Raw genomic sequence first — 26,201 nt, 5'->3', positions numbered from 1 at the left:
AGATCTAGATTGAAAACTCAGATCTGTGAATATAAAAAATAGATACAGTCCCCAATATAGAGTGAAAACTCAGGTCTGTAAATATAAACATATAGATACAATCCCCAATATAGAGTGAAAACTCAGGTCTGTGAATATAAACATATTATGATATAGATACAGTCCCCAATATAGAGTGAACACTCAGGTCTGTGAATATAAAAAAATAGATACAGTCCCCAATATAGAGTGAAAACTCAGGTTTGTAAATATAAACATATAGATACAGTCCCCAGTATAAAGTGAAAACTCAGGTCTGTGAATATAAAATATAGATACAGTCCCCAATATAGAGTGAAAACTCAGCTCTGTGAATATAAAAAAATAGATACAATCCCCAATATAGAGTGAAAACTCAGGTCTGTGAATATAAACATATAGATACAGTACCCAATATAGAGTGAAAACTCAGGTGTGTGAATATAAACATATAGATACAGTCCCCAATATAGACTGAAAACTCAGATCTGTGAATATAAAAAATAGATAGTCCCCAGTATAGAGTGAAAACTCAGGTCTGTGAATATAAACATATAGATTGAAAACTCAGATCTGTGAATATAAAAAATAGATACAGTCTCCAATATAGAGTAAAAACTCATGTCTGTGAATATAAAAAATAGATACAGTCCCGAATAGAGTGAAAACTCAGTTCTGTGAATATAAAAAATAGATAGTCCCCAATATAGAGTGAAAAGATGACTAGCAAACCAACTTACAATAAAACATGACTAGCAATATAACTTAGTATAAAACATGACTAGCAATATAACTTACAGTAAAACATGACTAGCAATATATCTTACAATAAAACATGTTCTTTTCCATAGCTAGCAGGATTCAACTTGAACCTCCTTGGCTGAAAGTAAACATTAATCAGAGATAAATACTCAACAGACCGCTACACACAAACACAGTTATCAACTTATATAATGGTTTCTTACCAGGAACTCACTAGGAAGACAAGCCATTTTAAACAAATAATATACTGACATCATAAATACTTGTATTTTTCTTATCACTAAATTTATCACTGACACCTCTTCAATTCTTATCACTAAATCTATCACTGACACCTCTTCAATTCTTATCACTAAATCTATCACTGACACCTCTTCAATTCTTATCACTAAATCTACCAGGTATTATTCAAACACTTACTGCAGGTATTATTCAAACACTTACTGGGTTACTGCCAGGTATTATTTGAGAAAACATCAAGCACTTACTGGGTTACTGCCAGGTATTATTTGAGAAAACATCAAACACTTACTGGGTTATGGTGCTGCCAGGTATTATTTGAGAAAACATCAAACACTTACTGGGTTACTGCCAGGTATTATTTGAGAAAACGTCAAACACTTACTGGGTTACTGCCAGGTATTATTTGAGAAAACGTCAAACACTTACTGGGTTACTGCCAGGTATTAGTTGAGAAAACGTCAAACACTTACTGGGTTACTGCCAGGTATTATCTTCCCGTTAATTCGAAGAATAGCACGATTGGCCACCTCCACATCACCGAAATCCACAAAGCAGTAACTGGCTGTAGACCTACAATTGTTATATAATTATACACAAACTGAGAGATGTCAAATGAGTATTTCACTGTTGCACACCACTGGCTTGTTGGAAAACACTCTGGAAGGAATCTTTTTAAAACTACATTTAACCTATCTAAAAACATTGTCACTCTCACTCTTGTTTTTTTGAGGATATGGATTAGTACCCTGAGAAAATGTTACCGTGTGAACAAATCTCTGCATGTGCATATGTACCAGCTAATCAGTTATCAGCCACAACCAAATAGTAATACTAACATTGATTTTACAAATAACATACTTACTGCACCTGCAAGATCTGTAAACCTCTCAAAACAGGCCTCCAGTATTTAAAGTGGAATTCCCTCAAAACAGGCCTCTAGTATTTAAAGTGGAATTCCCTCAAAACAGGCCCCCAGTATTTAAAGTGGAATTCCCTCAAAACAGGCCTTCAGTATTTAAAGTAGAATTCCCTCAAAACAGGCCCCCAGTATTTAAAGTGGAATTCCCTCAAAACAGACCCCAGTATTTAAAGTGGAATTCCCTCAAAACAGGCCTCTAGTATTTAAAGTGGAATTCCCTCAAAACGCCCCCAGTATTTAAAGTGGAATTCCCTCAAAACAGGCCCCCAGTATTTAAAGTGGAATTCCCTCGAAACAGGCTCCCCGTATTTAAAGTGGAATTCCCTCAAAACAGGCCTTCAGTATTTAAAGTGGAATTCCCTCAAAACAGGCCCAGTATTTAAAGTGGAATTCCATCGAAACAGGCCCCCAGTATTTAAAGTGGAATTCCCTCAAAACAGGCCTCTAGTATTTAAAGTGGAATTCCCTCAAAACGCCCCCAGTATTTAAAGTGGAATTCCCTCAAAACAGGCCCCCAGTATTTAAAGTGGAATTCCCTCGAAACAGGCTCCCCGTATTTAAAGTGGAATTCCCTCAAAACAGGCCTTCAGTATTTAAAGTGGAATTCCCTCGAAACAGGCCCCCAGTATTTAAAGTGGAATTCCCTCGAAACAGGCCCCCAGTATTTAAAGTGGAATTCCCTCATAACAGACCCCAGTATTTAAAGTGGAATTCCCTCAAAACAGGCCTCCAGTATTTAAAGTGGAATTCCCTCGACACAGGCCCCCAGTATTTAAAGTGGAATTCCCTCAAAACAGGCCTTCAGTATTTAAAGTGGAATTCCCTCAAAACAGGCCCAGTATTTAAAGTGGAATTCCATCGAAACAGGCCCCCAGTATTTAAAGTGGAATTCCCTCGAAACAGGCCCCCAGTATTTAAAGTGGAATTCCCTCGAAACAGACCCCAGTATTTAAAGTGGAATTCCCTCGAAACAGGCCCCCAGTATTTAAAGTGGAATTCCCTCGAAACAGACCCCAGTATTTAAAGTGGAATTCCCTCATAACAGACCCCAGTATTTAAAGTGGAATTCCCTCAAAAGAGGCCTCCAGTATTTAAAGTGGAATTCCCTCGACACAGGCCCCCAGTATTTAAAGTGGAATTCCCTCGAAACAGGCCCCCAGTATTTAAAGTGGAATTCCCTCGAAACAGGCCCCCAGTATTTAAAGTGGAATTCCCTCATAACAGACCCCAGTATTTAAAGTGGAATTCCCTCAAAACAGGCCTCCAGTATTTAAAGTGGAATTCCCTCGACACAGGCCCCCAGTATTTAAAGTGGAATTCCCTCAAAACAGGCCTTCAGTATTTAAAGTGGAATTCCCTCAAAACAGGCCCAGTATTTAAAGTGGAATTCCATCGAAACAGGCCCCCAGTATTTAAAGTGGAATTCCCTCGAAACAGGCCCCCAGTATTTAAAGTGGAATTCCCTCGAAACAGACCCCAGTATTTAAAGTGGAATTCCCTCGAAACAGGCCCCCAGTATTTAAAGTGGAATTCCCTCGAAACAGACCCCAGTATTTAAAGTGGAATTCCCTCATAACAGACCCCAGTATTTAAAGTGGAATTCCCTCAAAAGAGGCCTCCAGTATTTAAAGTGGAATTCCCTCGACACAGGCCCCCAGTATTTAAAGTGGAATTCCCTCGAAACAGGCCCCCAGTATTTAAAGTGGAATTCCCTCGAAACAGACCCCAGTATTTAAAGTGGAATTCCCTCATAACAGACCCCAGTATTTAAAGTGGAATTCCCTCAAAAGAGGCCTATTTAAAGTGGAATTCCCTCGAGTATTTAAAGTGGAATTCCCTCAAAACAGAGTATTTAAAGTGGAATTCCCTCGACACAGGCCCCCAGTATTTAAAGTGGAATTCCCTCGAAACAGGCCTTCAGTATTTAAAGTGGAATTCCCTCAAAACAGGCCCCCAGTATTTAAAGTGGAATTCCCTCGAAACAGGCCCCCAGTATTTAAAGTGGAATTCCCTCGAAACAGGCCCCCAGTATTTAAAGTGGAATTCCCTCGAAACAGGCCCCCAGTATTTAAAGTGGAATTCCCTCGAAACAGATCCCAGTATTTAAAGTGGAATTCCCTCAAAACAGACCCCAGTATTTAAAGTGGAATTCCCTCAAAAGAGGCCTCCAGTATTTAAAGTGGAATTCCCTCGAAACAGGCCCCCAGTATTTACAGTGGAATTCCCTCAAGCCAGGCCCCAGTATTTAAAGTGGAATTTCCTCGAAACAGGCCCCAGTATTTAAAGTGGAATTCCCTCAAAACAGACCTCCAGTATTTACAGTGGAATTCCCTCAAAACAGACCCCAGTATTTAAAGTGGAATTCCCTCAAAACAGACCCCAGTATTTAAAGTGGAATTCCCTCAAAAGAGGCCTCCAGTATTTAAAGTGGAATTCCCTCGAAACAGGCCCCCAGTATTTACAATGGAATTCCCTCAAGTCAGGCCCCAGTATTTAAAGTGGAATTTCCTCGAAACAGGCCCCAATATTTAAAGTGGAATTCCCTCAAAACAGACCTCCAGTATTTACAGTGGAATTCCCTCAAAACAGGCCCCAGTATTTAAAGTGGAATTCCCTCAAAACAGGCCTCCAGTATTTAAAGTAGAATTCAGTCAAAACAGTGCTAACAAATACTGTAAATAATCAAATATTAACGATTTTAAAATTTAGCCCGAATTGGGGGGGGGGGCAATTGCCCCCCCCCCCTGCCCCCCCGGGTCGTACGCCCATGTCCATATACACCAATACATCAAATGATGTAACAATAGGAAGATATACAAAATCTTTTTTAAAAATCCATATGGTAATAGTACTAGTAGTGGCTACAAATGCATTTGCGGAACACCCATAGCAAATATAAATGTCATCCATTAACAATATAGAAATTAAGGAAATCTGATCAACTTTAACCAAACAGTACTACTTAAAAGCTTCATTATGCTGACTAAACATCTGCAATATCCATGACAAAATTCAAGTTATAATCGAAACCTACTAGAATTATATTGGGGCTCAAAATATTAAGTAAAATATGGCCTGCCATTATTTATTTTTTAAATAGCAGGCCAAAAGAAATATGGCCTGCTGTGAAACTAAAATCGCCTGCTGGAAATAAGACAGCACAATGTGAATGTAGGGTTTGGGACAATGTGTGGAAAATTAAGACCTCTGATATGTAGTTTAAGAGCATTATAAAATTAAAATGTAACAGAATTATGAACTCGGCCTCAGCTAAATAGAAGATGAGATGATCGTATGTACATGTGTTTTTTTAAAATGATGCGATTTTGAGTTAATTTTAGCAGGTGAATGTTTATTTCACTTGCAAGATTTAAAAATAGACTTCTTTTCACTTTTTACAGGCCGCTATTTCAAGCCCTGTACATATATCTTTAAACATACATGTATATAGGGTCTAGAAAGTGGAAATGTAACATAACATATCTACTTGAAGCAAACTTTAATGTTACTTTATCCAAAGGCATTTATTGACTGTACATGTATTTAATCATTTATATTTAAATGACAGGATATCCAGAAAATGGAAAGTATCATTCTAATTACCAACATTATGCTTTTAAATGTATATAATGGACAAAAAGAAAGCAACCGTTTTATAGTGTTAATGCTGTCTTTACAAGGAAATCTAATCTGAGTAAAATTCTTAAAATGGAAAGATGGCATGTTTGGTTGGCCCCCCCAAAAAAAAATACTGGTGTTTTGAATGTTGTCATGTATGTTACCATAACCTCAGATAGATGAGGAATTTTATTATTAGGCATAATATCTTTCACTTACTGTAATACAATCTAGATGTTTGATGGTCAGTCTATAAAATTTTAATTGGCCTGTGTTCCTCTGACCTGGTGTAATTCTCTTTGTTATTAATAATGTCACTGTTCAAGAATTTTTTTCAATTGCTGTCAAACATTTTAAACATTTACTATGTAATATGTACAGAGTTTAGTGCTAGTTTAAATCTCCACTCATATATACATGTACGTGTACATTTTACCAATATTGAAACTAGTTATCATTTGAAATATTAATATGAATGCTTAAAACAGGTATACTGAATTATTATTTAACTTATAAAACTATGCAACATATTTGCAAATCAAATTTAAAGTAAATAAATATTGTTTTTCAAAAGTAAATTCAGAGCGGTAATTCTGTTACTGAACTGTGTAATTCCGTTACCGGCATTCAATGTTGTACAACAAAATTATGAAAAGATAATTTGTAATATAATTTCTATTTTGTTAATCACAAGTCATTAGGTCATCATTCCATCATGAAGATAAATAATTATTTCATCATACTTCACAGTTTGTTGATGTTTTGCGGTGCCCGTAAAAATGGTGTTCGTTTTTACGTAATTCCGTTACCAAACTTTAATTAAGTACTCATGCACTACACCTTGCAGTAGTGAGTCTCACTTCTGCCCATGACAAGTACTAGTGCAGTACTAGTGTATTACATAGTTACATCATTATGATAATTTTTCTTATGTGGACTAGCTGAGTTTAATGCCTGAAATATCTCTTCAACTCGTAATTCCATTACCCAGCTTACAGACATCTTGAATTTAGTAGAAAAATGCAGTAATGTGCATGCTAATTAACTAGTGTTGTTTGCTATCCTTTTGGTTTAATCAATAGCATGTAACCATTGATGTGCCTTCAGTTAATCACAGACAAATGAATCGCATAAAAGCTTCTAAGAACAGTCTGTTGTACATCTCTTTAAATTTAGCATCATGAAAGATTAGCATCTTGTATGACCTCGCTAAATTTGCTAATATGTTATGCTCGCTAACATTTCCTGATTTACAGTAATAACCTTGCACGTACTTTGACCACTTTTGTCATTTTGCTCAGCTTTAATATAATATTTTTATCTGAATATAAAGTAACAATTTAAGTTTGTTAAATATATTCAAATTAAAATAAACTTACCTTAGAGTGATTTAAAACAATAATACCGGTAATGGTGTAATAACATTTTGCTTACTTCAGGTGTATACAAAATCACCTATTCATATTAAATTTGGTCTATAGGTGCAATCCTGAAATTCTGTAATATATAAATTACCATATTTACCTAAAACATGCTGAATCAACTAACTATGAATTTTAAAATAACAATACGATAAACACCTGACTAGAGTAGAAGACAGTAAGCTTTGCTAAACAAACTTTTACATTATGGTGACTCCTAATGGAAATCAGAAATCCATGCACAGCTACCTATATAAAAAGATATATATGATATCAGATATCAATGAGTAAGACTTGTATGTAAAGTATTGAACTTCCAATTCAGCCACTCGAAGACATTTTACAGTCTCTAATGGTTCTGTGGTTTACGTATTGTATTACATACGTGTATAAACAGAATAAAAAAGATTGCACTTACACATTTTTATTCTTAATTAGTTTAACGTGAAGAACATTTTCCCCAAGCTGCTGAAACGCACTGCTGATAAATATTTCATCCATGTACGTGTCCAGCTGAAAACAAAATGTTAATAAAATGTCATTCCCAAAATTCTATCTTCTAGTGATGATATCATTCTCAAGATTCTATAGTCCCACCTTCCAGTGATCACGTCATTCCCAAGATTCTATAGTCCTACCTTCCAGTGATCACGTCATTCCCAAGATTCTATAGTCCTACATTCCAGTGATCACGTCATTCCCAAGATTCTATAGTCCCACCTTCCAGTGATCACGTCATTCCCAAGATTCTATAGTCCCACCTTCAAGTGATCACGTCATTCCCAAGATTCTATAGTCCCACCTTCAAGTGATCACGTCATTCCCAAGATTCTATAGTCCCACCTTCCAGTGATCACGTCATTCCCAAGATTCTATAGTCCTACCTTCCAGTGATCACGTCATTCCCAAGATTCTATAGTCCCACCTTCAAGTGATCACGTCATTCCCAAGATTCTATAGTCCTACATTCCAGTGATCACGTCATTCCCAAGATTCTATAGTCCCACCTTCAAGTGATCACGTCATTCCCAAGATTCTATAGTCCCACCTTCAAGTGATCACGTCATTCCCAAGATTCTATAGTCCTACCTTCCAGTGATCACGTCATTCCCAAGATTCTATAGTCCTACCTTCCAGTGATCACGTCATTCCCAAGATTCTATAGTCCCACCTTCAAGTGATCACGTCATTCCCAAGATTCTATAGTCCTACATTCCAGTGATCATGTCATTCCCAAGATTCTATAGTCCCACCTTCTACTTCTAGTGATTAAGTATTTGATAATGAAATTACAAATATGATAATTCAAACTAAGTGTCTAATTCAGAGCCTTTCTGAATGAACGTGGAACATGACAAAATGTACTGATAAATCGTATATATATATATAAAGTACTGAAATAATTCACTTGTAAATTTGCTACTATACTTGGTAATAAAATTTAAGCAAAACAATTAAATAGTTTCATTAAAATGTAATAACTAGTATTAAATAAATGATAACTAATATGTCATTATTACATTAAACTGAAAATAATAATGAGTATTTTCTAGCATTACTGAAATACATCTGACCAAGAACTAAACAAAACTTTACTGGTTTCACCGCAAAGGGCATGAAATGTATTAATATACAATCTGGTGCTAAAGTAAAACTAGGGACAGACAAGACAAGGCTAGCTCTGCCACTCGCCAAATTCACCAATTTCAGGAACAATTGGCGAATTTTATTTTGATTTGGTGAAAACATTTCATGTAATAATTGGTATTTTGTTGAAAAATAACAGAGGATTTTGATTTGGTGAAAACATTTCATGTAATAATTGGTATTTTGGTGAAATATAACAGTGGATTTTACATCTTTAAAGAAAATTGGCGATTTATTTTGCTCACCCAGAGCTAGCCCTGCAAGATGTTATGTAAGCTGTGACACTGCACGAGATGTTATGTAAGCTGTGACACTGCACGAGATGTTATGTAAGCTGTGACACTGCACGAGATGTTATGTAAGCTGTGACACTGCACGAGATGTTATGTAAGCTGTGACACTGCACGAGATGTTATGTAAGCTGTGACACTGCACGAGATGTTATGTAAGCTGTGACACTGCACGAGATGTTATGTAAGCTGTGACACTGCACGAGATGTTATGTAAGCTGTGACACTGCACGAGATGTTATGTAAGCTGTGACACTACACGAGATGTTATGTAAGCTGTGACACTACACAAGTTGTTGTTATTTCGTTTTTAAAACTGGATTATGTCCAGAATATTACAGCAACCTTGACTTCTCACTACTGCTAACTTGGCGCTTGAGCCGACTTTCTACGAAAAACTTTCTAGAATGGGCGAATAATTTTCACATGCTCATATAGCACTAGAGTTTAGAGCATGTCCGTCATGGGGCCTGTCTCTGGATAGCCAGGGGCTTGTCCCAGGACAGATTCTAGAATGGGTGCGAGTGTGAATAATTTGTACATGCTCATATAGCACTAGTTTCGAGCATGTCCATCACGGGGCCTGTCTCTGGATAGCCAGGGGCTTGTCCCAGGACAGATTCTAGAATGGGGCCCGATGATACCGCTCCAGGGCTAACTGACCCGGTTATTAAAGGGACAGACCCTAGTTTCAACCCGTGAAAATTAACACTAACTTTTGTTAATCTACAAACCTGTAACACATTTGGATAATGTTACAACTGAGTAAATCATGAGTCTGTGACTTTAAAATGGTGAAATACTCTCTAAAAATAGACTAAAACTCGACTCCATAACTGATACTTCTCAGACGCACGTGCGTTTTTAAAAATATGAGAAATGCATTTTGTGATATTAAAACACCAGGATGACCAAAAAACACTTGATAAAAAGTGATAATCTAAACCACAAAATCTAAGTAAAGTATGATTTCAGTTATCAAAAACGGCTACAATAGTCAAAAATATGCCTGTGTTTAAAAACTAGGGTATGTCCCTTAAATAAAATAACTAAATAAATAAAAATAATAAAAAATTATAATTTAGCACAAGTTTGTTTTTTGTGGCCATCAGTGCCACCACACATATGCAGTCTCCCATCAGCTTAGTATATATTTTACTTGTGTTATTCTGAAAAGGTTTGGAGAAATCTAGTTTAAATTGTTTCTGGTTTCCCGACCTACCCTAATTTTATGTAGTGACCCTGAAATTTTGTAAGCAAAAAAAATAAAAAATAAAAAATAAAATTAAATTTGCAACACCTCGGCCAATTACGGTTTCTTAGTTTGATTAAGATTTAAAAAATAAATACATAAAAAATAAAACCCGAAACACATATTTGTTTTTAGATCTTACCTATATGTAATTAACATTATTGTTAAGCACGATAGTTTGTACATAAAATTATGACAATAAGAGTTGTCTCTCTTGATGAATTGGGATACGAAAAACTCCTAGGGTCTCACCACACAGATGCCATCTGCCATTGAAATCCATGTTAAATTGCCAAACTTCAAATTGAGATTGCTAATAGAATGGGTTCATGTTGACACTAACAACATATACCATTGCAAACATTGTTTATATTATATAAGCATTTATTTTCACTCCACAATTGAATTGAGAACATTTACGTCTCAGTTTCTTGGCTGTGGTATTGGTCCAAACAGACGGTCAAAGAACCAGTTCAGACTGGCCGTCTGTTCCGCTGTACATTCATGACCCAAACAAATCAATGTACACTATTAAAGGGACACACCCTAGTTACGGCTAGTTGTTAACCATTACGGCGTTGTTTTTCGCTAATCCTGGTGTTTGTAATACCACAAAATGCATTTTTCGTATTTCTGAAAAACTCACACGCGTCTGAGAAAAAAACGTTGAGCAGACAAGGTCTAATCTATTTTTAGAGGGGATATTTCCATTTCAATGTCACAGACGTTGGTATACCATGTGACCGTTATCATTTTGGTTCGGTTTGTTTTCTCATGCACGGTTCTTGCAATCAACATCCGATTTGTTGTTTGTTCATTTGTGAGATTTTTCTTCACAATTCGTGAACATTTTCAGTAACAATAAAGTTCAGACAAGTAAGTATCTCAATACAAAACGTTACAAACACTTAAAACCAATAATTTTGCTAAGTCCTACGATATCTGGAGAGGGGATACAACCAGGACAGAACAGTTGGAACATGTCCAGGAGAGGTGAAAAGAACGCACCCCAAGTCTGTGAAATTTGTCGTGACGTAAGGCATTGTTGTGCTTCGAGCGACATCTACCGGTGACATCAGAATACTAACTTTCAAAATTATTTCAAGCAATTGGGACATGGGGATTCCCATGGTATTTATCGATATAAAACCTGCTTTTTCACTCCATTTGATAAAAACGTGATCTAAGTGTGTTACAGGTTTGTACATTAACCAAATTATAATTTATTTTCGCTGGATGGAACTAGGGTGTGCGGCTTTAAGTATTATAAAAAAAAAACCATTTAATTGGAAAAATCCAGCCAAAGGGTTTACCATTAAAAAATACATATCATTTTCATTGTTCCCCAATTACTAAAAGTAAATATGTGAACCACAACATATGTCACAATCAGGAACTATAGTGGACTTTGATGAATGAACTCTCACACAGAAGTGAACCGTGTAGTGAGGCCAGATTAGTTCATCAAGATTAACCTCGCGTGCAAGCACAACGGCGAGGTTTATCCTGTCTAGCCATTCCGCCATTAGCTGTTTCTGGACAACGGAATGGCTAGACAGGATAAACCTCGCCGTTGTGCTTGCACGCGAGGTTAATCAATCATAATAAACTTGATGAACTATGGCCAGATGTAAAACTAAAATGATAAAAACACAAAATTAAAAATGGTTTTGATTATGAAAATTGCATTTAGCATGAATTGATGAAAAAAATAAAATCCTTACATCGCCCATCCATAAAGAACTACTTAGTGCCATAGCTAACGGATATTTTACAAATCTCTATCAATTTTATCTTGACCACAAAAGACTAATATACCGGATGTATATGTTACTTTAACTTCTTACACATAAGAAGTCTCATCTGTTGTTGCAGTATTTTCCTCCAAAGGTAGAGGGTCCTACATATACACATAGTAATTTGGTTAGAAATCGTCATTGATTTTTAGTAACGTCATAGAGTTGGTCAAAACGTACCAAGTACAAATTAGTAAATAAATTATCACACCCGCTTAAGTACCAAACGAAAAGTGCTGAACAATTTTGCGAATTGCTTTATACCCCAAAAGTTGACAATTCTTAAACAAGGTTCCAGCTCTAATACAACAAAACAATCGTAATTATGATTGAACCAGGCACAGCAGAGCAGATGTGGTGGGGGGGGGGGGGGGGGGGGCTGCCAAAATCGCCTATTTAATGATTAATAAATATTGTTTAAACCAAAAACAATCGGGCACTTCGCGTCCTCAGTCTCAATCAGTGAGAACCCGCACCCAATGAATGTTCGCTTACTGCTGCCGTGCCTGCATATGCCCAACCATACTGACTATAGGGGCCTACTTTATTATGTGTCAGTGCCACTAAACCCGCTAGCTGTCGCAACAAGGCTGTAGGCGACCTCTACTGATAAATCTAATTAATTTCAACTTATTTGTTGAACCAGTTATGGAACACTGGTCGGTGCAAGTGGTTTACACCTACCCATTGAGCCTTGCGGAGCACTCACTCAGAGTTTGGAGTCGGTAGGCCCTATCTGGATTAAAAATCCCATGCCTCGACTGGGATCCGAACCCAGTACCTACAAGCCTGTTGACCGATTGCCTAACCACGACGCCACCGAGGCCGGAGCTCCATTGAAGGAGATCGATCATGCGACCAATCGCACCTCAAGCATAGTGTTCTAAATCCAGCGCCTTTCTGTTTCAACCAGGGCTATAGTTCAGCCAGACCGAGCAGAAAAACCTCCGCTAGACTGGTTAAAGCGCTTCACGTAAACCAAATGGCTACGTCGGGAACCAATAAAAGAGTTCGCTAACGTTAACGAAACGTTTGCTGGCTAAACTGAAGTTGAGGCAGGAACCGGATCAACATGGTAAAAGCGTAACAAATTAAAGGTAGTATACGACCAATAAACAGTCAAACACTAAACTTCCGGTCACGTTGTGGAAATCTTGATCTAAACACAGCGACAGGTTGAGAAGTAAAGTTTAACAGCAACATGACTAAGACACCACGAACGAAGGCCGCTAGGGGCGGAATTAACAAATCTCAACACAGTCTAAACCCAGGTGACAGAAATAATAGGAATTTTATTTTAACGATATAGATTTAGATGCTGAACATTAGGAAAAGAAAGTTTACCAACCATGATCCATCTCTGATCTCATTTTGAAATTTGAGCCTGTTTTTATGATTTTAATCAACGGCTATTTACTGTTTAACCGGTTGCTATTTTAACGTTTGGTCTGAGTGACAGGTGAAACCTGTTGCTACCACTACCTGAGTAAGGTTTTTAAGTTGGGCTTTAGTGCAGGACTTTTCCTTAACACATCATCAATCAAATCATTTATTTATATATGAATCATATAAACATGGCATGGTATACATTGGACAACATACATAATTAGAGTATACAATGGTAAGATCAGACACATAGTAATAATAATGATGACAATGATTATATACGTGTAATAGTAGAGACCGCACCGGAAGACTGGTAGTGCCACTCACACCCGTTACACCATTGCTGAATGCAAGGTTTGAAAAGCACATGTTAGTTAACGTCTATAAAACATTTATTGTTTAATATTGGAAGAATGAAGTAGGGCGATCTCACCACCGGGCGAGATCGCCGTAAATTCCATATACTGCTGGGCGAAATCGCCGTACTATATATATCTCTAACTAAAGAGGAATTTTATTATTTAAAATGTTTATATTACTATCATTTACTGCATGAAATGATACGAACAATGTTCAAATCAAATGTGATGTGTCCTTTTTTTCTGTCTTTGCCTGTTAAAGTGTTTCTTGTGAGTATAGTTTTCTTGCAGTGACCACTGTGCATACCGTTTTAAAGACGATTAACACTAATAATAGCGAACTCTAATCAACATATAGACATAAACTGTTATAATGAATTGTAATTTCCCTGTAATGAAACTGAAATCGTGAAATGCTAATAAGCAATATATCTTTATATCTGTCCTTGTATCTTATCTCGTTAGTTTTCTGTTACTGGTAATTTAATGTGATCAGTTCTATAAAACCGTAGATGTAAAGAACATATCGAAAAAAGAAAACATACACAAGCTTTTAGTTTGACATTTTATTAATTTGTAATATTAATATGTTCTCAAACAATAAGTAAGTGTACAATGAAATGGTACACAAAACGTCGGCGATCTTGCCCAACCTTGCTGATATGGAGTAAACTGAACAAAAGCAATGACAGAAAAAACAAAAGCTTGGGAATAAAGAACAGTATCAAACCCAAAACATTAATTAAATATTATTATAATAACCAATTTATTGTAATAAACAGTGACATTCCCGTCTGCTTATATGTATATAGAGTACGGCGATTTCGCCCAGCAGTATATGGAATTTACGGCTATCTTGCCTGTGGCGAGATCACCCGGGCGAAATCGCCGGACTCCGGAAGAATACCAGTACTTGTAACAGGTATAAAATACATTGATAAAACTTTTTAACAAATATAGAACTTGTGTTACTTGTCACTTTACGTTTTATTCAGTGGCAAAGTGAAAAAATAGCGATATCGCATTTAATTATAGAAAAATAGTGTTGTTGTCGTTATTGCAAGTATTTATTTTTGTGAGGTAATTATATTTAATTTATTACTCTTGCAGTACATGACAAAATTTAGATGTTTTGATTTATTGTATAGGGGTGCGGTGAACTCGTATGGAAAACTTACTCGTATGGAAAACGAACTCGTATGTAAGAAATAATGGTGAACTCGTATGTATTTTACATGACAATTGTTTTGTATACATGCTTCTTATTTATGTCGCCATCATTATCGTGTTAACCGCAGTTTGTGCGTCAACACCTATTTTCGTGTTACCCGTGGTCACCTATTTTCGTTCTGTGCATAGGCATGTGGGCACATATTCCCCGACTGACATGTGACGTCGAGAGCATCCACCCCGTATGGTTTCGTGTATTTTCATGTAATTAGAAATCAACAGAAAACAAGTATGTTCAATCATGTTTAATTTATTCTGTAACAAGCATCCAATGAATAATAAATAATAAGAAGCAATAATAAACACACTACGCATCACAGACATATTTTAGTGATTTCCGTAGAAATTTGGCAAGGCATGGTACACCAAACACTTTTGGGGCACTTGTTCATTAAAAATACACAAAAATTAATTGAAATAAACATTAATGTAATTTATGTGCTTGCTTTAATAAATGAATGGCAAAATATATAAAAGGCATATTTTAGTAATTAATATTGTACTAGACTATTGATGCATGGTGCACATCACTGGCATACGGGTCCGTTCATCTTTGCGACTTCACGCAGAAGCTGGCTTGGGGACAGATCGCCTTCCGTATAATTGTCCCATAGCTAGAAGTACTTCTTCGCTTTTTTCTTCTGTGCTGGCGTTTGCCGCCGATCCAACTGCCCGTCTGTTAGTAGTCTCGACTGCATGGGCAGCAGGTCAGCCTCCGCCTTCAAGAAAGGTATTAACCTTTAGACTACTGGATTAATTTTTAACAAAAACCACGTTGAGTGGGTACAAGTTTATAATTTTTACTCACATATATTTGTTTTATAAATACATGAAATAAAGTTCATATATGAATCGGTAAGTATTATTTTTGTGTCTTTTTTTTACTTTTTATTATTTCAGATCGGCTAATGGTGATTAAAATTAGGCAAAAAATCGAAAAAGTTGCATTTACTTACAGGCATTTGTGGCCAGCTGTCCAGTATTTATGTCCATTATTCCCGATAATAGTGGTTTTTTGACCAGAATTTTTTTCAAACCTGAACTACGATTCATATTGCAATATTTGGTAATTTTTGTTGTTGGTAAAACAATCAAATTTATTATCAAATTAGCTGTCACAATCAGCTATCGATCCCTGAAAATGACTGCGACGTGCCGCCATTGTTATCAAGCGAAAATACTTGCCGAAAACCACTTTTTGAACTCAAAATTTCAAGGTATTTTCAATTGAAAAAATCAAAACAAACGCCACCATTTTGAATTTTTTTTTTTTTTCTTTAATGATATTTTCTGTTTCCGGTGAGTGTCGTCTGCAAAACGGCGGGAAATATGAATCGGGGAATGCACTGTATACAGTGTACAGTATATCGACTGACGTGACATCGGGCGAGATATCTTGCCTGCATTACTCAGAAGGTTAAGGTGTATAGCGGCAAATTCTTTCTTCCAGCCTTCTGGTTCAGTCTGTGATGCCATGCCTCCAAGTCGTTGTTGGTCCTTATAGCCTGTCCAAAGACACACCAGTCTTGAAGCCTGTACGTGGTATTCTTCATCCACGTTGTTTCTATATAACTGCACAGCTTGCCTAGCCCCTCGGTCTCCTGCTGCCCCCTCAACTTGTCAAATGCCGGTCTGACGATGGTGGTGACGCTGGCACATCAGTGGGAGACGTCTGTGAATCCACACACGCGCTACAAAAGAACGCGAATTCGATCTCATCTCGCATCAACTTTCTGTAGGTCTTCAAGTCTATTCCTACAAAATAAGTAATACACATAATTAACAAGAAAGGTTGTTGTAAAAATGCCGAATAAACATATGTAGGGAATAAAAATTATAATAATATACAAATAGTTATATAGCGTTATTTAATTTTCAAGTTATACAAATAATTATTTAATTTTCAAGTTTTAGGAGTAGGCATTTTTAGCATTCTTCGTGCAATTAAAAAATTATTTATTGAAAAAAAAATAGAATAATTAAAAAATTAGTAAAGTATTACCTGTGTCACATGTCCTATGTGTCCATTGTTGGCAAGAGTCGCATTCCACGGCGTGATGTCGTCTTGTTACTGGTCAGTGACGAACCAAACAAGGTGAGTCTGCCATGGTTCCGAGTGAAGTTAACTGGGTGGATTTTGGAGCGACTTTTTATGTCTTTAGTTTTAAGCATTGAATTGTTATGTTAAATTACTCTGATCAGCCGCTGAGGCATAGGTGTCAATTTAACAAGTAAACAGATTAGTTTAGGGAGAAGTGATACAGGGGCATCATCCTGATATCAAAAGAATATAACGGTGTAATCCGTTGTTAATTGATGAACGAAAAAGGTATCGGCAGCTGAGAAGCATTAACCAAACCCCTACACGAAATAGGCCATTCAATTAGTAAACAATAGGTAAATAAAACAGAACAGAAAAGAACCAAACTTTATTACAAGATGGTTTACAGGAGGATAATAATAATAATATAAATACATTGCTTGGTACATATATGAATATAAATACAAATACAGTACATGATATTATTATTACATTATAAACATATGTGTATATTAACAATATACATACATGATAATACATTATAGAGAAATGAGTATAGAAATATAAATACATTTCGCGATGTAACAGAGTAAGAGACATATTGAAAAATATAATATAATATATATATATAGATATAAATATTTAGTACAAATATAATTAGAGTTTCTTAGCCTAAAACATTGTGCGAGATTAACTACCACGTGACTTGCCCAACCAATCAAATCACGCATGTCATTAGACTTATTTCCTGCGACAGAAACCGTAAACAATGCATGCAAGCATGTTTTGCGTTTCTCGCTAGCCTGAACTTAAAAACCACTAGCCTCATACGTCAGGCTAGAGGGTTTGTCAACCTCTGCATAAAAATTACACACAAGTATTGGATACATGCATTTTCCCTATACGAGTAAGTCTTCCATACGAGTTCACTTGTGGATTTCCATACGAGTTCACTGCATTTCCCCCCATACGAGTAAGTTTTCCATACGAGTTCACCGCAATCCATTGTATAACTGTGATCGCCCGTTAACAACATCTTCCTGTTTGTCTGTTTACTACAATCCAAGATGGCGGATATTTGTTTACATTTTCAATGATTTGTTATTATGAATACATTTATTGTTAGGGAATCACATAAAAATAATCCCTATAACCACATCTTTATAATTAACGGGTGTAGGACAAAATGTCACTGGAAAAAATGTCAAGTCAAAATATCAACTATTAAAGTGGAAGGAAGGAAGGAAATGTTTTATTTAACGGCGCACTCAACACATTTTATTTACGGTTATATGGCATCAGACATATGGTTAAGAACCACACAGATATTGTGAGAGGAAACCCGCTGTCGCCACTTCATGGGCTATTCTTTTTCGATTAGCATCAAGGGATCTTTTATATGCACCATCCCGACCGACAGGATATTACACACGACAGCCTTTGTTACACCAGTTGTGGAGCACTGGCTGTAATCAATTAAAGTGGTACCCAGGTAAAAATGTCAACTTTGACATTATACTTAATGTGTAAAAAAACAACTTTTTAAAATCCTAACCATGTATTCTACGACTTTTTGTTTCACCAATTAAACCACTGTTTGCACACCTTTGACAGCACTAAATGTGTATATAATTGTCTCAATAACACAACATAGGTGATGTAATTTAGTTTTTTAATGCCACTAACTTATTATTTTAAAAATCAAAGACAGGCTGTCTAATAAGCCATACAAACAACAATGAAGCATTCTCTAATGATTCCAAATTTTGTAATTATGAAGAAACTCAATTTGCCAAAACCTAACATATACATCTGTTATCTCTCTTGCTCTGTCTTTCTTTTCCTCTCTCCCTCTCTTTTACTCTCTCCCTCTCTTTCACTGTCTCACTTCTCTCTACCTCTCATATATAACACACACACAAGTTGACATTTTGACAGAGATACAACATTAATGGTACACATTTTGTCCTCTTACATATTGACCATTGACCTGTATATCACTTTTACCATGGCCGACTGATGCTCTTTACTCTGTACAATTGAATGCTGAGATAATGCAGGTAACGAATGAGGAGTTACATGTAGCACATGACGATGATGGTAATGTTAATTTGTAATGCACAAATGACTTTTATTACATTCCACATGTTGTATGATATATGCTTATGCAACAAAAATGGTAGTTTTCTTATGTTGAACCCTTTTTGAGGGTGGATGGGTATTATAATAACCAATTAGTCGATTATACTGATTATATTAATGGTACTGAAGGTATTTTATTTGAAAATAATGAATACATTCCTACAATTTTGAGTGTGCCAAACTTTTTTTTTTTTTTTTTTTTTTTAATTATTATTATAAAAACAGAGTTACCTACCCTGATTACAATTTTTTTTTTGGGGTGTCAGGGCTAAAATTTGAATTTTGGTTTTTAAAAAAATTTATTATTCTTTTAAAGGTATTTCTTTAGTATAGCAAACAATCGATATCATTCTTGTCATATTTAAAAAGTGTCCGCGGTCCCTAGTAATAGTTATATGACATGTACACGTAAATGTGTGCAGAGTCACTGAGTGTGTATACGTGTTTATTCAAGTTGGTGTTGTAGTAGAGGGTCTGGTAAGTTCATTTTGCCTATGGTTGAACATTTCATAACAGAATTGCCCAACAGTTGGAGTTACTTGTTCTGGGCTGTCAAGAAGGAAAACACATTTTTCCAGTTCGGACAGAAATGTGAACTCAGAACATATTTGACCGACTTTATAGTATAGTATTTTTCTTAAATGCATATTTATTGGACACCGAGTCAAAAAATTAATCTCATCTTCTGGTTCTTTTTGGCACAGCCGGCATATACGGTCATTTCTATGGATATTCCTATAACGTCCTACCTCTATTTCCAGTCTGTGAGCACATAAACGTAGTTTTGTGAGAGCGTGTCTAAAATTGGTATTTTTTTTATATATTTCAAGTAATTTGCCATTTCATATTTGTTTTTAATATGTTTAAATATTTGCAGCTTTTCAGAGTTCTGTAGCTTAATTTTAAAGTGTTCGCAATATCTGTCACCAAGGATTTTGTTTATGTAGCTAGAGTTTGATTTTGGGTGAATTTTAGCATTAGTTAATAGACTTTTGTCAATGTTGTTACTATGAAGCATATCTTGTAAATAAGCATGCCAGCCTATGTTGTGTTGTGTTTGTAGCTAGAGTTTGATTTTGGGTGAATTTTAGCATTAGTTAATAGACTTTTGTCAATGTTGTTACTATGAAGCATATCTTGTAAATAAGCATGCCAGCCTATGTTGTGTTGTGTTTGTAGCTAGAGTTTGATTTTGGGTGAATTTTAGCATTAGTTAATAGACTTTTGTCAATGTTGTTACTATGAAGCATATCTTGTAAATAAGCATGCCAGCCTATGTTGTGTTGTGTTTGTAGCTCTTTGATACAGGATACTGCATCATATAATATAGATCTTGATTCTTCTACATTTTCTAGGTACATAAAATATTTACAAATATTTGTATGTATGCTATTTATAAGTGGGTAGCGCCCCAGTTCACTCCTGCAGGCAATGTTAACACTGTTTCGTGGGACTTGAAGATTAATTTTACAGAATTTTATATACATGTAATTTTTAAAAGGGTTCAGCCTCTAATATGTCAAATAATTTGTGTTGGTTGTGTTTCTTTAGTTTGCCATGCAGTTCCGTGCCCCATACTTCCGAGTTATAGAGTAGAATAGGTTTAATTAGTGTATCAAATAGTTGATTATATATATGTGGGGGTGGATTGACACCCGAGAAAGCTTGGTGTAATCTGAAGAGTGCTTTTGATCCCTTATTACTGAGTACAGTTTTAGTTTCAGTAAAGTTTCCAGCTGAGTTTATAGTGCAACCGTGATAAGTGTATGCATTTGTTTGAAAAATTGTAGGTAGAGTTTAGTAGTTGTGGGGCTTTTCCCTTTTTGTATGATCATAAAATTTGATTTTGAATGGTTTATATTTAGGTGCCATAGCTTACACAAGTCATCAAGACATTCCTGAAGGCCTTGTGGGGTTTCAGACAGGAGGAGGAGGTCATCTGCCCATAACAAATGGGATAGTTTTTCTTTTTGTAGTGTAACAGGTGCACATATAGTTGATTGAAAATTTAGATCATCTATGAAAATGTTAAACATGGCAGGACTGAGTGTATCACCTTGTTTTACCACTATATTTGAGGAAAATGTATCTGTATTGTTATTTGCGAACCTAATTGCGACTTCAGTTTTGTCATAGATTGATTTAACAATGTTGTAGAATTTCCCGCCAATCCCTAGACGTAAAATTTTAAGAAGTCCTTCTCTCCACACAGTATCAAATGCTTTTTGGAAATCAATAAAACATATGTAGAGTCATTTGTGTAATTTGGTTACATATTTGTTTATTAGGGTTTTGAGAATAAATATGTTGTCGGCTGTTCTTCTACCTTTCCTAAAGCCAGACTGGTTATCTGATAATAGTTTTTTATTTTGTAAATGATTGACTAGGCGGTTATTCAGTATCGTGGAGAAAAGTTTTCTTAGACAGCTTGTTATAGTTATTCCTCAGTAATTTGTTGGGTCCATTTTGCATCCTTTTTTGTGAATTGGAGTTATATATCCTTTAGTCCAATAGTTTGGAAATATGCCAGTTTTGTACACTGCATTAAACAATTTAACAAGAGAAGAAAGTAATACTGATTTTCCGAATTTTATCATTTCATAAGATATTAGATCACGCCCACAAGATTTATTTTTTAGGCATGTAATAACTATTAAGACTTCTTGGGTTGTAATATGGCCGTCAAGGTCAGGGAATATTTTTTGTTCATTTTCCCGTTTACGGAGTTCTTCTTTGAGTAATTGTGATTTTTCATCCGTGTGAGAATTGGTGTCATTGTTTAAGGATTGGAAGTGATTTGTCATACGTTTTACAAGTTCGTTAGGGAGATCGATGTCATCTTTGTTTTTGTTAATAATGTTGTTAATAATAGACCAGTATTCTTTTGGGTTATTATTTTGTATGTCCTCCATTTTGTTATATAATTTTTCTTTCAGGTCCCTCTCTACCCGTTTGTTGGCTTTATGTATATTTTTCTTTGTACTCATTAATCTTGTTCGCAGGTTAGCATTAAATGGATCTGCTTTTAGTTGCCTAGCTAGGTCCCTGAATTGTGTTTGGAGTCTAGAAGTTGTGATTTTATGTTTTTTCTTTTGGGTCCTTTTAGAATGATTAATCTTTTTTGTTGGTGACATTCTAGATGCTGCAGTTAGCACGATATCATTTAATGAGCTAACAGCTTGGTTAATGTTATGGACAGATATTTCAGTATCCATAAAGTTTTGTATTTTGCTAAGTGAGTCAGGTGATAGAAGTTCTTGTTGATACATTGTACTGTTGTCATCATTGATTTTATGTTTGTGTTGCATTGGATGCAGTATCGTCTCTTCTGATAGTATTGGCATTTGTTTGCATTTCATAATCACAGATAGTGGGCAGTGGATTGAATAAGGAGACATAGCCATAACATTTAAACTTAAAATATCGCAACGTCCCTTTTCTTCACAGATAACATAGTCAACAGCGCTTGTTCCTTGTGCATTAAAGCATGTTAATTTACCTAAATAGTCACCAGGACTTCTCCCATTCAGAATGCGGAGGCTTGTTGTTGTGCATAAGTTTATGAGATGTCTGCCATGTGAGTTAATAGACGTGTCTTGTGAGTTTTGTTTTTTGGATATATAATCTGAAGTATATCCTTCAGGAAGGGGTAGGAAGTCATCTGTATCATGCGGTATATAGTCTTTAAGAACTGTGTTTGCATCAGCAGTGCGAGCATTAATATCTCCCACCATGCTGTAGGTTGCTATTTCAGCTTCTAGGGTGGCAAATTGATCTTGAAAGTAGGGGGACTCTTACAGGAGGTATATACAAGGAGCAAAGGAAAAGATCAGTGTCCTTCCTGATTGCTTGCCCCGATATTCTTAGCCATAGCGTAGAGTTATTGTTATTTTTTGGTTCTGTTACATACCGATGGAATTTGTTTTTGTAGAGAATAATATGACCCCCAGATCCTCTACCACATGCATGTTTGGAGTTTTTTGTACAGTGTTTTATGCTAGAAGTATAGCCATATAAAGAAGATGTGATGTTGCCTGTTTCTGCTTTGTGTGTACTTGTATGGGTCTCTTGTAGGCAGATAAAATCATGTACATATAGTTGTTCCTGTATTTAAGTTTGTGTTTCAGGCCGTCTATGTTCCATAACAGAAATGATATTAGTTCCATAGAATTGTTTGATGTGTGTAATCTATACTAGGTGTCAAGCAGAGAAATCACATTAAAAAGAAGTCATTTAACATTTGTTGTTGTTGTTGTTGTTTAGATTTGGGAGTAGACTTATAAATAATTTGCCAAAATATTGCCATATCAGCATGTGTGCATGCACATACATACATACATACATACATATACATATACACACATGCACATACATACATACATATATATACATACATATACATACATACATATACATACATATACATACATATACATACATATATATATACATACACACATATACACACACACACACATACATATACATGCATACACACATGCACATACATATACATAAACTGCTCTATTGTTACCAAGTTACATATTTATATTACCGATTTGTGACTCATTCTGTTGAAACTGTTAGGTATAATTATGTTTGTTACATGTGTCAATCAGTATGTAGACTGAGGTATCTAAGGCACAGATTAGTATGTAATGATGAACACTTGAGTATTTGTATGGTGTAAGTTCCATAAAATAATACAAATAATAATGTTATAGGGTTAGACACCTGTAACATTTGTTAGTCATGCTAGTAGATATAGCACAAGGATACATGTTTTTTTAAGCTAGTCCAGTTTAGCACAGATTTCTTTGCGATGCCATGGTTTTTTTTTTTTTTTTAATTCTTTTCGTGGACATCTTGGAATCATGTAACTGATGGGCATTTTGGCAAATCATGTTGATTTGCCAGTCACTTATTTATATCATGGCACAGTGACCTTGTAGCACAGATCTGGCACAGTTAATAGCAGGCACATATGTTATTTTGGCACATCAAGTTAGTAGCAAGCTGTTTTTCACACAGTTCCATATTTAGATCAGACAGCTAGCACAATAAATGGTTTAGCACAAAGGTGGCACATAGAGTTAGGAGCAGGTTATTTTTACACACATGCAATAAAAGTCTAGTATATTTTCTTGGTCCTGTGATCTTTGTCATTTATACTGGGTGTTGAAACCACTCATACTAAGGTTACTAGTGGCAAAAACCTATTGTTTAATGGGACAGGCACGTCAGATGTGTGATAACCTGGTGCCTTATGGAAGTCTTTTGAGGCATATTTGACTGGCTTGTTCCATGGTGTTGGTATGAAGTGTTGTCTTTTGTCGTGGTTTCGTTGATTGGTTTGTTCTTTCCACATGGGGACTTTGACTCTGTAGGCATATCCATTTCCAAACTTGGGGTATAGCAGATATTTGTATTTCATCACTACCTTACTGATACCCAATCCATTGAGGTGTTTTGGGTCATTACTTTCAAAGTGGATGCTTGTCGAGCTGATATCAAGCATGCTTATGTATTGAACATTGGAATGTTTGCAGATTTCAAAAAAGTCATTGTCAGATTCCTTTTTCTGCCGTTCATGTATGTTTTGGTGGAATATGACACTGATGTACACTTTTGTGTTCTTTAGATTTGATGCCGTTTTGACCAACATGTCAAAATCATTTAATACTGTAGTTGGGTTATTATGACTGATGTCATTTCCTCCTGTTTGTATGATCAGGTGAGATGGCTGGTAATGTGGGTCCATATTTGTAATAAATTTTGTTGCTCCTCTAATGGTTTTTTCTCCTAACTCAATGCGTGAGCTGCGCTTCCCTGGAATTAGGTTGTGGGATCGTATGATCCTTGTATTGGAGTCCCCTATGATCATTACGTCTTGTTTTGAGTATGTTGTGTGTATTTTTCCATTATGGTATTCCTCTGGTGTGCATTCCTGTGGTTTTTGTTTTGGTGTTATCGTTGCAGAATCTTGGAGCTCTTTTTCATTTATTTCTTTGTCCAATGTTGTTGTTTCTGTTTTATTCGTGGTTGATGCTGTGGGGTTCAATTTGACATCTGGCAGAGGTTCTGAAGCACTGGTTTTTTGGTTGTTGGGTGTTACTTTAACTGGGGCTTCATGGTGAATTTTTATAGCAGGTTGTGGCAAGTCGGTCTGTGTTGATGTGTCGACATGAGCAGGTTTCGTTAAAATATCCGAGTAACTTGGTAATCGGTCAAAAATTTCTTTAATCTTTTTGTTGAAATTATCAGTCAACTGGTTGATGTTTTTTTTTATTTCTTTGATGGTTGTTGTAATACTATTGATTTCTTTTAGTGTTTGAGGGTGTACTGATTGGGGCTGGGTTTCTTCCAGCATACTATTTTGGCTTGGCAGGCATGCCTTGAACTGAAGGAGAAGATCACATATGGACATTTCCACATTATTTAGTGTGTTGATGACAGGATCGGAATGTTGCATACCACGTGAAGTATGTTTCTGTGGCACTCCTTTGTTATTTGAAGGCTTTTTTCGGATGCTGGTATCAGGGCCAGTTTGATAATCACATTAATCAGCTTCGGGTATTTTATTTTTCTGGTTCAAATAAATGTCCTTTACTACAGCTTGTTCATTTGTATTTGGGCAGACAGGTTTATCTGTAGTTGTTGTTAGTTGTTCATCAATATGTTCTTGCCCTGATGGTAGCTGATTGTCGTGGTACTCCAGTCCATTATTTCCGGTTTCTTTTGTCTCAGATATTTGACTTGAGGCATTTTGGTGGGCTTGAGTTTGGTCGGGTAAGTCTTTTTGCTTTGTTTCCTTCTCGTGGATTTCTTGTCTGTTTGAGGCCTGGCATGAGGAATTTTTTATGGGAGTTCATTCACCATCATGTTGTGATCCATGGCTTTGGAGGTTGGCTCTTGGAGCTTTAGTTTGTATTGATTTTTGTATCAATCTTTTGATCTGTGTGTCTTGAGAATGTATGTTGTGATCATTTTCGAAGAGTGTTTTCAGACGATTGATTGGTTCTCGGATGGGTTCTAGATTCCCATTGATCAGGATTCGGCTTGTTGTCATGTACAGAT

The 26,201-nt window shown here is 36.0% G+C and overlaps 2 protein-coding genes across 2 annotated transcripts in view; one reads left to right on the top strand and one right to left on the bottom strand.

The window, feature by feature from the left end:
* LOC121376386 (tRNA selenocysteine 1-associated protein 1-like) overlaps positions 1-12,016 on the bottom strand; it is a 152,546-nt gene extending 140,530 nt beyond the window's left edge. Inside the window, exons 1-4 of the mRNA XM_041504237.1 lie at positions 11,895-12,016; positions 7,400-7,494; positions 1,494-1,593; positions 846-898 (exon numbers count right to left, since the gene is read on the bottom strand). Of these exons, the coding sequence (XP_041360171.1) occupies positions 846-898; positions 1,494-1,593; positions 7,400-7,494; positions 11,895-11,927 (281 nt within the window). The 5' untranslated portion in view covers positions 11,928-12,016. The remainder of the gene's footprint in view (positions 1-845; positions 899-1,493; positions 1,594-7,399; positions 7,495-11,894) is intronic.
* A 1,077-nt stretch (positions 12,017-13,093) lies between these two features.
* Positions 13,094-26,201, top strand: part of LOC121374941 (nucleolar GTP-binding protein 2-like) — a 50,083-nt gene continuing 36,975 nt past the window's right edge. The window contains exon 1 of the mRNA XM_041502086.1: positions 13,094-13,237. Coding sequence (XP_041358020.1) covers positions 13,168-13,237 — 70 coding nt within the window. The 5' untranslated portion in view covers positions 13,094-13,167. The remainder of the gene's footprint in view (positions 13,238-26,201) is intronic.

The sequence above is a fragment of the Gigantopelta aegis genome, chromosome 6, assembly GCF_016097555.1.
Source record: "Gigantopelta aegis isolate Gae_Host chromosome 6, Gae_host_genome, whole genome shotgun sequence".
NCBI classification, from domain to species: Eukaryota; Metazoa; Mollusca; class Gastropoda; order Neomphalida; family Peltospiridae; genus Gigantopelta; species Gigantopelta aegis.
The sequence above is the reverse complement of the archived record's forward strand: the minus strand, read 5'-3'. Positions and strand labels throughout refer to the sequence as shown.